The sequence below is a fragment of the Baudoinia panamericana genome, assembly GCF_000338955.1.
Source record: "Baudoinia panamericana UAMH 10762 unplaced genomic scaffold BAUCOscaffold_2, whole genome shotgun sequence".
In the NCBI taxonomy this organism is placed as follows: Eukaryota; Fungi; Ascomycota; class Dothideomycetes; order Mycosphaerellales; family Teratosphaeriaceae; genus Baudoinia; species Baudoinia panamericana.
In genome coordinates, this window is record NW_006911258.1 from 150,896 (window position 1) to 165,685 (window position 14,790).

At 54.6% G+C, this 14,790-nt stretch overlaps 7 protein-coding genes across 7 annotated transcripts; 4 read left to right on the forward strand and 3 right to left on the reverse strand.

The window, feature by feature from the left end:
* Positions 1 to 110: 110 nt before the first annotated feature.
* BAUCODRAFT_144905 (uncharacterized protein) lies at positions 111 to 1,854 on the forward strand (the record flags this gene model as incomplete). Its single annotated transcript, XM_007674998.1, has 2 exons — positions 111 to 192; positions 248 to 1,854. 2 exons carry the CDS (start codon positions 111 to 113, stop codon positions 1,852 to 1,854), a joined length of 1,689 nt encoding a protein of 562 aa, XP_007673188.1.
* A 461-nt stretch (positions 1,855 to 2,315) lies between these two features.
* On the forward strand, positions 2,316 to 3,117 carry BAUCODRAFT_63351 (glycoside hydrolase family 128 protein; the record flags this gene model as incomplete). The annotated part of the gene is made up of 2 exons (XM_007674912.1): positions 2,316 to 2,848; positions 2,907 to 3,117. 2 exons carry the CDS (start codon positions 2,316 to 2,318, stop codon positions 3,115 to 3,117), a joined length of 744 nt encoding a protein of 247 aa, XP_007673102.1.
* Positions 3,118 to 3,135: 18 nt separating this feature from the next.
* Positions 3,136 to 3,777, forward strand: BAUCODRAFT_338946 (uncharacterized protein). The gene has a single exon (XM_007674999.1). It carries the CDS (start codon positions 3,366 to 3,368, stop codon positions 3,771 to 3,773), a length of 408 nt encoding a protein of 135 aa, XP_007673189.1. The 5' UTR covers positions 3,136 to 3,365; the 3' UTR covers positions 3,774 to 3,777.
* Positions 3,778 to 4,679: 902 nt separating this feature from the next.
* Positions 4,680 to 6,299, reverse strand: BAUCODRAFT_338067 (glycoside hydrolase family 18 protein). The gene has a single exon (XM_007675000.1). It carries the CDS (start codon positions 6,175 to 6,177, stop codon positions 5,074 to 5,076), a length of 1,104 nt encoding a protein of 367 aa, XP_007673190.1. The 5' UTR covers positions 6,178 to 6,299; the 3' UTR covers positions 4,680 to 5,073.
* Positions 6,300 to 6,314: 15 nt separating this feature from the next.
* On the reverse strand, positions 6,315 to 7,294 carry BAUCODRAFT_29842 (uncharacterized protein). Its single transcript, XM_007674698.1, has one exon. The coding sequence runs from the start codon at positions 7,288 to 7,290 to the stop codon at positions 6,421 to 6,423; it is 870 nt and encodes a 289-aa protein (XP_007672888.1). The 5' UTR covers positions 7,291 to 7,294; the 3' UTR covers positions 6,315 to 6,420.
* Positions 7,295 to 7,707: 413 nt separating this feature from the next.
* Positions 7,708 to 9,130, forward strand: BAUCODRAFT_338824 (uncharacterized protein). Its single transcript, XM_007675001.1, has 4 exons — positions 7,708 to 8,183; positions 8,245 to 8,571; positions 8,627 to 9,024; positions 9,090 to 9,130. Exons 1-3 carry the CDS (start codon positions 7,941 to 7,943, stop codon positions 9,002 to 9,004), a joined length of 948 nt encoding a protein of 315 aa, XP_007673191.1. The 5' UTR covers positions 7,708 to 7,940; the 3' UTR covers positions 9,005 to 9,024; positions 9,090 to 9,130.
* Positions 9,131 to 9,191: 61 nt separating this feature from the next.
* BAUCODRAFT_153681 (uncharacterized protein) lies at positions 9,192 to 14,704 on the reverse strand (the record flags this gene model as incomplete). The annotated part of the gene is made up of 2 exons (XM_007675002.1): positions 11,524 to 14,704; positions 9,192 to 11,471 (listed from the first exon to the last, which is right to left on the reverse strand). Exons 1-2 carry the CDS (start codon positions 14,584 to 14,586, stop codon positions 9,192 to 9,194), a joined length of 5,343 nt encoding a protein of 1,780 aa, XP_007673192.1. The 5' UTR covers positions 14,587 to 14,704.
* Between the last annotated feature and the right edge of the window lie 86 nt (positions 14,705 to 14,790).

Below are 14,790 nucleotides of genomic sequence, written 5' to 3' on the forward strand. Positions count from 1 at the left end.
AGCCGCACCAATCCGGCGGCGAGCGCACGTACTGCGAATTTCCGTTGCCTTTGGGCAATAAATCGCGCATCCCGCAGTTAGCGGCCCGCCTCACTGGTTGTTGTCAAGGTATGGTGGTGAAGTCGGATGGCAGCAAATGGGCATGCCAATCATGCCTCAAGGGACACCGCGTCAGCGGTTGCACGCACGTCGGTATGTCTCGGACTCAATGTTGTTGACCGTCGATATGTCGCTGACCCTTAGTAAGACCGTGAACTGTTCCACGTACCGAAGAAAGGACGTCCTGTGACGCAATGTCAGCACTGTCGTCAAGAGCGCAAGAAACGCTCAGCTCACGTCAGCTGTGAGTGTGCTGGCGTGGAAAAGCCTCATCACTCGAAGGAGAAATGCATCCATCTGCGCGAGGCGGAGGAAAGGGCGAAGGCCGGGTATTGTGACGAGTTAACAGGAGAGAATCATGCCGCCCATCTGGCTCTGGTGGCCGAGGAGCAAGGCTGTTGCTGTCCGCATGGCGGCAAATGCACATGCTCCCTGTTGAAGAGGGAAGTGAACAGCGACGGCGCCAGCCCGACTCACGGACCCGCTGTCAAGCCGCGCCTGGAGTCCGCCAAGTCCGAAGGCTCAATCACTGTCTTCCAGAATGGTCACCACAAGCCTGTGCACCGCAAGAACCATCTGGCCCATGAGGCAGGTATGCCGTATAAGATTCCAATGCCAAGAGCGCATACGGACCACACCGTGTCAGCGAAGGCACGTCGATCTGTCGACAGCCTCGCCCTGGATAACAACATGCCCATCTGTCCGTCAGCCTTCACCCCGCAGACCAGTGCACCGTTCAACACCGAGCGGCGCATGTCCAAATCTGAGCAGCCGTCGCCTAAAATGGATCCTTTCCCCGGTGGCTGCCCTATTATGGGAGACAAGAAGCTACTCGACATGGACTTCAGCACCCTCGGCCCAGTTGATACGAACCAGAGTCTAGCGTCAACGACAAGCGAAGCGCTCAATTACAATGCGAACGAACTGCCATCTGCTGTACAGGACTACATGTTTGATCCGTGGTCCAGCCTTCCGTCTGCCGAGTCACTAAACATGCCCAACAACAACCCATTCGGTGTCTGGCCGACAGACTCTCAGGCCAGCAACATGGCTCAACCGGCCTTGACTGCTGCCTCCTCCGGCACCCAGTCAGAAATAGACGAGATGCCACCAATGGATGACATGCTTGGTTTCGGCATGCCAAGTATTCAGGAGGACACGGGCAGCTTCGACATTGACGCACTGGCTGCTTCCGGATCGCCTTTGTCCAACCGACACAGCCTTCCGCAGAACTTCTTCAAAGATATCACTACCGACGCCGAGTGGCCTATCAGTCTCGATGCCAACATCTCGACGGGTCAGAAGTCATTCGATGCTGCACAGCTCATGGACTTCGACGAGGTCTGGCGTATGGGCGACTTACCAATGGTCAGCGACAATATTGCTCGCACCGCAAGCGGTCTACCACTTTGTAGCCGTCCGTCCTCGCGGTCGGTCGGCGCGGACTTTGCACCCAAGCCGACCAACGATGTTCTTCAACAGCTGTTTCCGGACATGGATCTCAACGGTGGCTATTTCAACACCCCAAGCAGCTCACAGGACTTCGCCGTCGCCACTTCCAATGCCACTGCGTCCGCAGCTCCCACGTCCTTAGCATCTATGGACTTTGGTCCAATGGACGAGAGCATTGGCTTCACCTCTCAAGCGTGGTCCGATGGGTCGATGAGTATCCCCAACGACGACTTTGCAAACCCTTACGATGTCCTTGATCAAGACTTCACGGACCCTGACCTTGGCAGTAACTGGGCTCAATAACAACGGCGGGCGGTCAATTGACCGTCCAACACCCGCTAAACACGAGTGCGACGATCTTCTTTTGTCACATATGTATTGGCTTCGGAGGATGTTGGGAAAGGCTTTCGGCATCTTCTCTTCGCATGCATATTGTCGAGCTTATTTGGTGGAGTCCAAGCTTGCATACCGGTGCGCAGTCGTTTGTGGAGAGCTCGGAGTGGCTCTGGCGGCATTCGGATAGACAGCTATACAGTTCCCATATGTGATCGTGACGTTCCAGCTTTCTTGGTGATTACCCATGACATCACCCTCCCGGCTTCCCGCTATGTAATATGATGCCGTACAGTGCGGCGCGATATTCTTGGCGTAGCAAGCCGACTAGCCTCGCTGTGTTCGACATGCCACATCTACGCGTCGCTCTATTTCTTGTCCTCTTTCCTACTCTGTATGTGTACAAAGGACCCGCGTCCCCTATGGCGCCGATGTCAAAACGCGGCCTATGCTGGCCCACAGACAATCATGGGAGAGACGAAGTCTTTCCGTTCACGAAACCCGGCTCGAAGATCTCGTGGCTTTATAATTGGTCACCCAACACAACCCCAAACGCGACGTCCCTCGACTTCATACCCATGCAATGGAATCATGTCGACATAGACCAGCTGGCCGGCAAGGTCAAAGCCGCGGGCGCGTCTGCAGTCTTGGGCTTCAACGAGCCGGAGCTACCGGACCAGAGCAATGAACCCGCCGAATTTGCTGCGAAGGAGTGGCTAAGGTGTATCGAACCTCTGCGTAAGGCAGGCATACGATGCGGCAGTCCGGGTATATCGTCGGCACCTCAAGGTTTGGGTTGGCTCAAGGACTTTCTTCGACGCATCCGAGATGGCGGCTCGGACGTTGACTTCTATTGCTTTCATTGGTATGGCGTAGAGCTTGGTCAGTTCTATGACTACATTTGGAGTACTTATTACCAGATGCCGGATCAGAAGAAGCCGGTTTGGATTACGGAGTTTGCGGCGTGAGTCTTGCTGTGATATTTGTCCGCTGATGCACATAGTCTCTGATACTGTCTGTAGGACTAACTGGAACCAGAACGCTCCGTTACCGAGAGAGCATGTTGAGAACTTCGCGCGTGAGAGCGTGAAGTACCTTGATACACTGGACTGGGTGGAACGTTACTGCTGGTTTGGTCCAATGCGGGATACGGGCACCGTAGGCCGGTGGGCCAGGATGCTCGATGATAATGGGCAGCTTACAGACCTTGGCAAGACTTACCGTGACAGTTAGCGACGACAGCACCACGACACTCAAGGATATAATCTCATGCCCGCAACGTACGTTTCCTAGATCGCGCTGCGTGCCATTACAGTGTCGAGATTGCGGAAGCTGTAATGTTGAACGACCCAACATCGCCCTCTCATTGCACTGAGACTGCTTACCGAACCTTAACAGGCATCCATCTGGCCCACGTGAGCCAGTGTGATTCCCATTCGGCTCAACCTCGTCTGCAAACTACTCGCCGAACAACTTGAGGGATGTCTTTCGCGCTCCACTTGAGAATGACGCCTGCATACTTGCACCGTCTCCGTCGACAACCCGCACAAGGATCTGTCTTCCATTATGAAGTACTGTCACAGCAGCAGCACAGCGATAGCCTCATCAACCGTCTCACAGACGCCGCCCTCACATCACACAGTTGCCAGAACGACGACATAGCTTTGGAACAGGGAGCACAGCGCCGAAACAGCCATGCATCAGAGGCGCAGAAACCAAGTAGCGATCTACAGTCAGAGCAAGCCGTATCCTACCTCATTCACTTCTCTGGCGCCTGCTTCCTCTGGTTAGCGCTCTGGACCGGCACCTTAGTGCTACTGGGCAAGTTCAAGCCTCCGAAGATGCGCGACTGTCCATCCGAGAGGCAAGTTCGCTACTCTTACCAATAGCCCACCTACTATCTGGCCGCTGCCTTTTGGTCCGTGCTGGCAATGATCCCTGGACTGTGGTTTCCGGGGAGGGCTGTTCCCGAAAACAGGATAAAGTGCGTGTGGGCGATGTGGGCAGCCATCGTCAGTCCGCTCGTGTTAATGGCTTTCGGCTTGTTGGGGTTCCGAATTATCGCGGAATTCTCACAGCTATGCTTCTCTGGATGCATCCGCGAAAGCCGAGCCAAGCATATGTGACAGAGGCGAAATAGTTGAGTACCGACACCCGTGAGAAGGAGACTCGTCGGTTGGAGGAGCACTTTGTGGGAAATAGCGTAATGAGACTCAGAAGGAGTAGAAAGCGAAACGAGGATGGTGTGGACTGTCATGAATTGCTGACATTTGGTATCGGAGTGTACCGGACAAGCATTGGACACGCCCGGCTCTGACGGGAATAGTATGGAGAGTCCACATCTACAGCACAACTGCAGGGCGAGCGTGGGATCTGAGCCGCAAGAACTCATCGCTACCATTCTGATTTTCCATGATGGGTGATCGAGCGTTGATCACGCGTTCATTCCATGACCCATGCTCACGGCAGTTGGTTTGCTGTTGTATCTGGAGAGTAGTCACCAAGTGTAGAACTAGTGCGAGTCACATTAGGGCCCGCAGTTGCATTGATGGAATAGCTCAAAAGTTGAAACGTGAACTTGACAGAAGGTTGCGCCGCTATATCTGCTTACTCGCTATTTGAGGACCGCGGAACAAGCTTACTGCAGTGAGAAGCCCACATACCCTGCTCGACTTGCTGCATTTATGCGATTGCGCAAAGAGCTTAATGACTCCCAAGCGTGAGTTAGGGTCAGTAGACGCTTCTTCGTAGCGAAGGGATACCAGATCGATGCCAGGAGAGACAAGGTTCGTGAGAGTGAGCATCGGTCATTGAAGCCGACAACGAGCTGGCATCTCTTGCGAAGCATTGCTGTTGTGGCCTGTATGGCGGCATACGGAAGAGGTGCATCTTATTGAGGGGCGATGGTATTGGCCGCTTCCAGGGCCAGTGATGGAAAAGTGAGGTCTCATCCATGGTCTCCGCCGGCAAGGCTGACTCTCACCCGTGACCGGAGAGTGCGCCACAATGCCGCCTAGCAGACCAGCTTCGAGCGCCAAGTGACCACCGTGCCGAAGTCAGCGGCCTCCCGTTCGTTAATGGAGGCCGTACGTAGAATGATCCCACGAAGCAAGAGCGCAGGCTACGCCGCCTGAGGAAGTTGCGCCCCGTGACGAGCGCCTAGGCTTCTGTTCCAGTGTAGCCGGTGCTTCAGTCCTGAAACAGTAGCCCCGCTGCGTACTCAACGTTGCCTCCAGTGGAGTTGAGTGCTGCCACAGCTTGCTGCTGAGTGAAGCCAAGATCCTGCAGTGTCTTTACGCTTTCCGCCGGATACGGATGGGGTGCCGGCGGTAGGGCAGCAGGTTCACCATACGGTCGTATCGGTGCTTGTTGCTGCGGCGCCGGAAGGGCCGGTATAGGAGAGTGGAGTACTCGAGACATGTGTGCTGCCCATTCCCATGGCCGCTCACGGTCTCCAGGTAATGCATTGAAGTACTCCCAGCCCATAACACCGCCAAAGTTAGGGTGCCGCGCACGCATCGCTCGTAGGACGCTGTCGATATGCGGCTGAGCTACGTAACCAGAGCCACCATTTCCGGGGTTTGTGAGAAGTCCAAAGACGACCTTCTCCGGTTTCCAGCCAGTGGCGATGATAGTTTCGTACCAAAAGCTGGTGTTGGCATCTCCCCAGCCGTTGTAGAATTGCGTGTTGTACCAAGCGATCTCGTGACCGCGCATCGCCTCCAATACATGGTAGTCGAAAGCCGGACCGGAGAGATGCGGTTGACCAACCAGTAGTCCAGTAGCAACTGGCGCCAAAGTGATGAGGAAAGATGGGCCGAAATCTGCCCGCAAGCGGTCGATGAGTCGGATGCAGCCGTCCATGCTCATGGCCTCCTCAATGTCAAGATCGATGCCGTCGAAGTTGTGCTTTCGCAGCATATCCCTCAGCGGCACGTAGTAAGTCTCGAACATCTGTGGATCATTTCGGTCTAGCATCTCGAAGGAGCCTTTAGCCGCACCACCAACCATACCGAGGACCTTCAGCCCGCTAGCTTGACACCATGCCATTTCGCTATACAGCGTCGCGAAGCGCTCGTGATCGTAGTGGTGATCATTGAGCGTGATGTTGCCCGGTTCCCCATTCACGTGGATGGCGGCGATGATGATGTGAGTAACGCCAGTATTGTTGGTCAGCAGGGGCAGAAGAGAGACCGGCGGACCATCGTTCGGTCCATGGTGCGTTTGGTGATACAAGATCACCCGCGAGCCTTGTCCCGGGGGAGGTGGGTTAGGGAGAGGCGCAGAAGACATGCCTGGTCGAGAGATGGAAGTCTGATGAGGAATGTGGCAAGTCCAACCGAGGCTGAAGACGGCTTGGCGACTTTGTCAGGCATGGGGAGGAGATGAAGCATGATCACTTTCACCTCTATCTATTCCTACAACATCAGACAAACGACGTGAGCATCAACAAGACTCAGGTTGCAAAGACAAGTCCGGCCCGGCCTGAAATGCTGACATATCTCGTTGGCGACTTATGCTGCTACTTGACAAAGGTCATGTGCAATGCGTAGTCCTAACCCAGTCAAGCTTGCAATTACACTCCAATATCCGCCACATGTACCCGCCCACACCGATCGCATAAGCCCAGACGCATAGCCGCTGGATCATTCCGCCCTGCTGCGTTCCCCAGAGCCATCTTTCCGCCAGTATAACAATTCCGAATCCCATGAAGTACGCCCATACGTTAAACGCGAGCAACCATGGCTTGATCGCCAATGGTGCAGCACACCACGCGTGCCATATCCCGCTTAGACAGAATGCAGCCATCATGCCGGCTGCTCGACTGCCAGTGACCTTGCGTGTAGGACTGTAGGCCAATGTCCGTAGAAAAGGCGCCGAGGCGTGCCAATGGATCGTCCAGAAGTCACTCATCGAGGCTGCTGCAAAGGGCATGTAAAACAGCGGATGTGGGCAGCTCGGGTGCAACAAGGTGTGTAGAAGCTGGAAAATCAATTGGATGGCAGCAAGTAGACTCGCGATCTTGGTCTCTGCCGTTGGCAACAAGCAGACCAGGATGATCAGCAGCGTTGGGATGCCGAATGTCCATGCTTGCTGTCTTCTCCGCTCAGCTAACGAGACCAAGCCAGGGCGGCCTCTCTGCTCGACGGCTGTATCGAAACTATGGTAGCGCATCTCCGCGAACATAAGCCAGACGTACGTGGTAGCGTCGTTCCATGTCTCCATTGACGCCGCTTCGAGTTCGCCTCCCTTATCCTTGCGTATCAGTCTTGTCGGCGGCGGATCTGCCTTCGTAAAGGCAAGATCCAAGAGCTTGCACGAGTAGAAGAAGCAGATACATCGCAAACCCGGCTGCACCAGAAGAGGATGCGCGTTTGCAATGGTGTATGGTGCCAATAAGGCCATGGTGGCGCTGAAGATGCTCGTGACGCGTATGGTCCGCCTTAGTCCACGTCCTGTAGAGTCTTCATGGCAGTGATCGTGATATGGGCGCTCCTGACATCTTAGGAGACCAAGCAGATACAGCGCACCTAAATGAAAGATGAAAGCACAAGTGAAAAGGGCCCAGAAGGTGGCAAGGTCATGCATAGTCTTCGATCCAGGCTATGATCGTAAAAGCGCAGTCTGCCAGGAAGGTGTGCTGCTGACAGAGCACGGATGGTTTCGAGGATACTTGCTAATGAGACTGAGCACATATGGAGAGAAATATACTCCTCTCATGGTACGATCTTTTCGTGCGAGTTTGCCACACCAAAGGCACTCCTGACTCCTCACCCATGTCTTTTGTCGTCGCCAGCTTCTGCTGGCTGCACACTGTGCTGCTTTGTTGTTCTCGAAATTGGACAAGTGCAGGATGCGGTGTTTACGAGCAGTCTCATCACAAACAGACACACGTCACTGGGTAAGCGCCCTGCATTCACTTGTGAAACACCCCGCGATCGGTGCCCAGCAGTGAAAGGAGCCCCACCATTGTTGTGCCTGCCTCTAGATTTAAAGCTTCCTGTGAGCCTCACTTCCGAAAGAACAAAATCCACCATCGTTCTAGCACGCTCAAGATGGACCGCCCCAACAAGCCTTCCGCTATTAGCGCCTCTGCGTCCGGCCCTCAGCCTAGTGTGCATTCAGAGCGTGGCAGAATTATAGCTTCTCTACCAACTGGCGATTCAGTCGAGGTCCTGCTATATGGTGCAACTGTGATTAGCTGGAAAAGCAATGGCCGCGAGAACTTCTGGGTGAGCGACGCGGCCAAATTGGACGGCAGCAAGCCTGTGAGAGGTGGCGTACCCGTGGTTTTTCCGGTAGGCACATACTTCCATCAAGCGACATGTGCAGATGAGAGTTGACGTTGACTTTGTGCAGTGCTTCGGCCCTCCGCCACAAGACCATGCAACCGGCAAGCTCCCGCAACACGGCTTCGCACGCAACTCGACATGGGAGTATATGGGCGAGAACAGCTCCGAATCCGGCAAGGGTGCATCCGGCGGCGACGACAGCGTCACTCTTGACTTCGGTCTCTCCTCTGCTCAGCTCAGCGCCGAGGCAAAGCAAGCGTGGCCATACGAGTTCGGTTTGGTGTACAGCGTGACGCTAAGAAAAGACGGGCTGCAGACCATGCTGAATGTGCGGAATGAGGGCAAGGAAAGCTTCGAGTTCCAGATGCTGTTGCACACTTACTTCAAGATTCCGGTTCGTCAACTCCAACGCCTAACAATCGGCGAACGTTCTGCTTACACATCGACAGGACATCTCAAAAGCAACCATCAACGGCCTTGGCAGCGTGACCTATATCGACAAGATGCTCAACGCTACAGAGCACCAGCAGACCAACCCATCCCTCTCAATCAACGGCGAGACCGACCGCGTCTACATGTCCATCAAGCAAGATACCACATCCATCCTCTCGGAAGGCAGGTCGTACCTGGACGTCCAACGCGACAACCTCGAAGACTCGGTCGTGTGGAACCCATGGATCGAGAAGGCAAAGGGTATGGGCGACTTCGAGCCGAAGGATGGCTACAAGAAGATGTTGTGCGTGGAGGTGGGCGCCGTGAATGGGTGGCAGAAGCTTGAGCCGGGTGAGACGTTCGAAGGTGGGCAGATTCTCAAGGCACACCTGTGAGCGGGAGTGCGGTTATGAAGGTACGAGATGACGACTGGGTTCAATGGCGGCCATGAGCGGAAAGCATATGCTTAGGCCTGAAAAGCGAATAGCTGGTTTGTTGGATGAGGACATCCGCCGTCTGTGAGACGGTTACTGCCACCACCTGTGCTTGCCAAAATGGGTCCTAAGGGTTATGTTCGGCCATTCAGGATAAACTGTCAGTCCTCTGCCTCCCGCGCCGTGCAGCCTCGTGCGACTCCCTTCTTAATTCGTATAAGACGTCGTCCATCTCCCTCTCCTCACGAGGGCCTAGAACGGCTTTCTGCAGCTCGCCAAGGACTTCTCGAAGCCGCTCAAGGATCGTCTTCGGTGTAGAAGGCGAGACCGGCTGGAGAGCAACAGACGCCTCAGATTGGTGCTGTTTCTGCGGCGTTGTGATCGCGTCATCCGCACAATGATCTTGTTCTTGCAAAGCAAGCTCATTGCTCGCTTGCCTTGAGCCAGTTGATCTGCTCCGCAGGTTACGTGCCGGACTATCATCTTGTGATCGCGAAGCAACTTGTCTGAGCTCAGTATCCCGGCGTTGGCGCTGCCTACGACCTTCGCTGGGTGTCGGCTTCGCTCCTATAGACTCTGTGTCTTTTTCGTCGTCATGGTCATTATCGTCGCTCAATGCTGATGCTCGTCGTTTGAGAGTCTTAGGCATCGCTTGTTTCGACCGCTGGTTCGCTGGACTTGATGCTTCCGATGTCCTAGGCCTTCCGGGGCCGCGCTTCTTCGGACGATCAAGCACAGCTGCCGTTCCTGGTGATGCGGCTGTCGAATCAACAAAAGAGGTGACAGGTATGACCACAAGAGGGGAAGACGGTTTCGAAGGCTCCGCATCCGCTTGAGGTGGTGATCTAGGTTGGCTGCTAGCGACGACAATCTCCTCTCCTCTGTCTTCATCTTCTTCGTCCTGCCTTCTGCCGGCAATATAGCTTGAGAAGAAACCCAAGGCCTTCTTGATTGGTGACGTGCTCATACGCTTCCTCGCCGTCGATCCAGCGGACGAGGTGCGCTTACGCTTTCTGGAGTTCTGTCTGCTCTCCTGACTTTCGCTTGCATGCTGTACTAGAGATGCTTTTAAGCCTTCCGGAGTTTGGACGAAAGAATCTTGCACTCTCGACACGTCATTTGCGGCAGCATCTTCGACAGTGGTGTCGGCGTCAACAAGTGCGATCGCGACGACTTCTGCGGCGGCGGCTTGATCTGACTCGGATAGTGGTGGTAGAAGTGACATGGTGACCTCCGCGGTCTGACCAGCTTCGATGTCGCCCATGGAGTTGGCCGCTTCCTGCGCCTCGCGCTCTAGTTGCGCGTTTGGCAGAACGCTATCCGATACAAGAGCATCGTCGAGTTCAACTACGTGACTGAGATCCTTGTCAGGGACGGCGCGTGACGCATGATATGCATTCGATGGCACCTTTTCTGGCGACACGTCCTTGGTAGGGATTCGGGCATTGACAAGTTCGGAGTGAAGTCTCTCGTTCAAGGGAGATGGCGAAGACAGCCGCTCCTCTTGGTGAGCGGCACTCTGGCGCGGCGGTGAGGAAGACCATTCTCCTTCTGTGTCGCCATCGACAACTCCTTCATTATCATTTGCCTCAACTGCTGCCGATTCGACATCCTTCGCCGACGACGGAGTCGGGGATGATGGCAGATCATCGCTTGATAGTGCATCCGCATCAGGCAGATCGTCTGGGGTACTGCTCCTTGCTGGGTTGACTTCCGTATGAAAGTCCAGAACCTTGTGCGGGTCGTTATTTGTGCTTGCCTGGTTCATCATGGGACTTGACGAGAGCTCCGGGAACAGCGGAGCAAGCTCTTGTTGCTTCCTCTTGACTTCCTTTTGCCGCTCTGTAAGCATATGCGACTCATTCTGCGGCATTGGTGACAATGATTCCACTGGTGCGAACTCGATTTGGGAATCGTCGTGGCGTGGGCGCAATGGTGGTTTGATAGTTGCACTCCGGCGAACATCATCCAAGAGTACGTTTGGACCACAACTGGGATGCCGCTTTGAAGGCGATGAGCGTGTTGTTTCCGGTTCGAAAGTTGTTATAGCTTGTCTCCGCGAATCTGACGAGAAGATCTGCGCATCAGACAGTGTAAAACGCTTACTCGGCGACACCTCAGGTTGAGATTCGTAGAATGCCGGAAGTGCTGTCTCCTGCTGCCCTGAAAGACTATCAGGGAAGCCTGGAAGAGCAATGTCTGCCTCCCGGCTTCTCTGATACAGTACCTTAGCCAGATTTTCCGGATACTCAAGGACAGTTTGCTCGCCGAAGGTTCGGTTCCAGAAGCGGACGGTGTCGTTCACCATGACCTTGTGCGGGGACAGCATTGAGGCTAACAGTAATGGCTCTAGCGCTTTGATGAGCACCGAGCCCGTTCTGGTGAAGGATTCGATAAGTTGTAGTACTCCGTGTCCTGCTAAGCATACCTAAGCTCGAGTTAGCGCTCAACACTCTTGAAGCTCTCTAGATCGCACCTACCGAGTCGATTAGCTGCCTATAAGGCGCTGTCTTCCTCTCCCGGTCTTCAATCCAAGTAGCAAGGCATCTCTGTAACTTCTCTACCGCGCCAACGAGCAATGACTTCGGACATGCCTGCAGGAAAGCTAGGGCGGACCGAAGTAGCATTCCTACTGTTGACAACGCTTCCATGTCATGTACCAAGCTTTCAAGTTGGTCGTAGGCGTCTTGCATCGCACTATCGATCACCTCATAAAGGCTAACGTAGGGACTAAACGGTCCTACACTGTTAGGCGCTAAGCCAACTCCCCAAAGGACCCTCTTCGCTTTCTCAAACTCTTGTTTGCTGTTCGCCCAAGTTGCAGGTGTCATGAGGTCGGATGTCAAGCGCAGCCTTACTGCCAGTCCCATGGGCGAGGCGATCTCTCTCATCGCTGCCGCAAAAGGTTCCAGAACTGCAACGACTACACCAGCGCTGCGAGCCTTCTTGGTGGCGACCAACCGCGTTGACTTCAGAAGTCGGAATACCGCATCGTAAACTCTCTCGGCTACCTCAGACGAATGCGACAAGTGCAGCAATCCTTCAGCAAGGATGGCGGAGGCATGGCGCAGCTCTATGCCAAGGCTACAAGGCTCACTGTTGTCAGCCTCGCAAGCGAGACGCTCCATGATTGTAGAGGCGCTTTGAGCGACGCAGATCCACAAGATCGAAGCGACACCGGCGGAGGCGTGTGACGCATGAATTGAACCTCTGCTCTTCGTGATGCGTGCGAGCAGCTCGACCCTTCCGCATGCTGATCGTCTGGTTGAGGTGAGCAGCTCGAGCAAGGTGTTGGCCGCGGTCTCAATAGCCGAGAAACTTTCTAGTGTGGCTGGAGAGGCCTGCAGACGGTCGAAGATCAGCGCAAGTGCACACTGCGGAGCGCTTTGGTGCTTGGAAGCGCGGTGCGAAGGAGTGGTAATCGCTTGTACCTGAGAGTCTGGCGCTATTAGTAGGACGTCTTCCGTCATACGTGCAGTCCCTACGCCTTCTGCGGCAATCTCTGCCAGTGTGGTGAAGTAAGTGATGAGAGGCCCACTCTCCGCTGCGGGGCGTGTTTGGTTAGCACTGTCCCAGAACCTGCGTAGCGCGTTCACTATCAAGGCAATAGCCTGTTTAAGATCGCTGGAGCTCCTGATCTCCTGGGTGCCTGCCGCACCGACCGATCGCATGATGCAGCGCCACATTTGTTGAACGTTCGTGGCCTCTACTGGGTTCGCCAGGCTGTAACCCAGCAATTGCTCGACTACATTCATCACCCGTGCCAGCCTTGATCGCACCCACTTCGGATCCAGGCCGGGTAGGTCTTCAGTCATGATGGCCTTAGACTCAGAGACGGCGGTCGCATTCCACATGCCTGGGTAAGTACTGCAAAGGCTCGCGATTACACCGCTTGCAGTTCGCCTCCCGTCCACGTTGGCTTTGATCATTCCCGCTAAGACAGGCTGCACGAAGACATCCCACGCGGTATCCACCTCTGAGTGGGTTAATCCAGGTCGAAGCGTGTAGTACAAGACAGTATAGTAGCTTTCCAGAGCCCATTGCCGTGCCTGTCTAGCGAATGCATCCCGTGGACTCCTGTCCATCCCTGTCGTAATTGGCACTTGTAGCATTTCGAGCATCTTGCGAGAAGTTGAGGCGTCCGGCATTGTCGCAAAGACAAGCTTGTTCCAGGCTAGATAGGCTTGGTACCTGACACCCACGTTGTTGGAGTTCAAGCATCGCTGAATTGGCTTCAGCCATGCCTTGAAGTCTGACCACCGTTCTAACGTGAACTGCTTGTTTCGGAAGAACAGTATGATCGTAGACCAAATTTGTGGCACGTAAGCGCCCATTTCCGCTTGCGAGATCATCTGCATGAGCTGTTCGATTATGTAGTCACAAAATGTCTTGCCTTCATTAATCTCACTCTGCAAGAGCTCCAGCACGGTCCTCGATGCCCGCGAATGGGTGCCGAGCACATGTCCTGCCAACATGCATGTCGAGATTGCGTGATCCCTAATATCTTTGATTGTGCTCAGCATGCCATGTATGACATGCTCAAACCAGTCGCGCATGCGATGTAACATGCTCAGAGGTGCTTGATCCAGAAGACGTTGATACACGGCCAATCGTGTGGCGATTATGCTACTCCCGCTACAGCGTTCTTCGACCGTCAGGACTGCACTGATTATGCGGTCGGCGCGTGTCGGTGTGATTACGGAACTCTGGAAACGCTGCTGGGCAAGCATATACATGTGACTTTTGACAAGGGCCTTCGGCATGCCCACAGTCTCGACCACAGTCACGCATCTGTCAATGATAAAGGTCCGGAAGTCATAATCCATTGCTTCAAGAAGGGTTGAGTTGAACATCATAGTAGCTGTGAGTTTCAGCGCCTGGGTGACGATGTTGACACTAAGTTCGCCTTTGTGATTCTTCCAGGCCATGTCACGGGTAAGGAACTGCACGAGCAAGCTCATCCTCGCCGAGATGGCCTGCGAGTCCGGCACCCCACCGTAGGCTTGCAGTGTACCATTAAGGGCAAGGTAGGCGTCAAGCCTGGCAGAGACCGATGGGCTTGCAAGTTGCTGAAAAATCGATTGCAGCATTCTTGCAAAGCTTCCGGGCTCCTCGGGCGAGAAATAGCTTAGCTTGACTTCGACCTCGTCCGGCGTAGACGGTGGTGGGAGAGCTGATGCTTTGAGGATCGATCTTGGTGGTTGCGCATCCTTCCTAAGTGGTTTGCGCTTCCGCAAATGCGCGTTGGGTGAGCTTGCATCGCCGCCAGCGGCAATCCGGTGGTAAGTTAACGACGGACTGAAGCCGACTCTCTTCGCATTGACGCTGCCTGGAGGTTCTTGCGACGATGGCGGTGATGTAGCAGAAGCAGAGGCATCCGCCTGAAGATTGGAGCCTTCGGGCAATCGCGTCAGCCCCTGTTGAACCTCGTTGCCGTCGTCCACAGATCTGATATTTTCACTGACAGGCTCCGCGTGATCCCGAGGTGGTGTCGGCGGGCGAGTCGGTAAGCTGTCGAAAGCAGAAGACATCGAAGACACCATGGCTCAACCTAAACGCCGAACGATGCTAAAATCAGACGCTGTGCTCAAAGTACGGACACCATACAATATTGAAAGACATCTGAACTCTCGCAGTGAAGAGGGAAGACGCGTAGCGCGTAGATTGAATGCAACGCTAAGCGCGGTGAAGGGTCTAAGCTTGATGGACGAAAGCACTGAACCGCCAGCGGTTGGGTACATATAGTA

What these genes read in the sequence shown, in the direction of transcription:
- BAUCODRAFT_338946 (XM_007674999.1), top strand. Translation starts at nt 3,366, where the DNA reads ATGTCTTTCGCGCTCCACTTGAGAATGACGCCTGCATACTTGCACCGT.
- BAUCODRAFT_338067 (XM_007675000.1), bottom strand. Translation starts at nt 6,177, where the DNA reads ATGTCTTCTGCGCCTCTCCCTAACCCACCTCCCCCGGGACAAGGCTCG.
- BAUCODRAFT_29842 (XM_007674698.1), bottom strand. Translation starts at nt 7,290, where the DNA reads ATGGCCTTATTGGCACCATACACCATTGCAAACGCGCATCCTCTTCTG.
- BAUCODRAFT_338824 (XM_007675001.1), top strand. Translation starts at nt 7,941, where the DNA reads ATGGACCGCCCCAACAAGCCTTCCGCTATTAGCGCCTCTGCGTCCGGC. An exon ending in GCGTACCCGTGGTTTTTCCG is followed by an intron (nt 8,184 to 8,244) that starts GTAGGCACATAC and finishes GACTTTGTGCAG; the next exon opens with TGCTTCGGCCCTCCGCCACA. An exon ending in ACACTTACTTCAAGATTCCG is followed by an intron (nt 8,572 to 8,626) that starts GTTCGTCAACTC and finishes ACACATCGACAG; the next exon opens with GACATCTCAAAAGCAACCAT.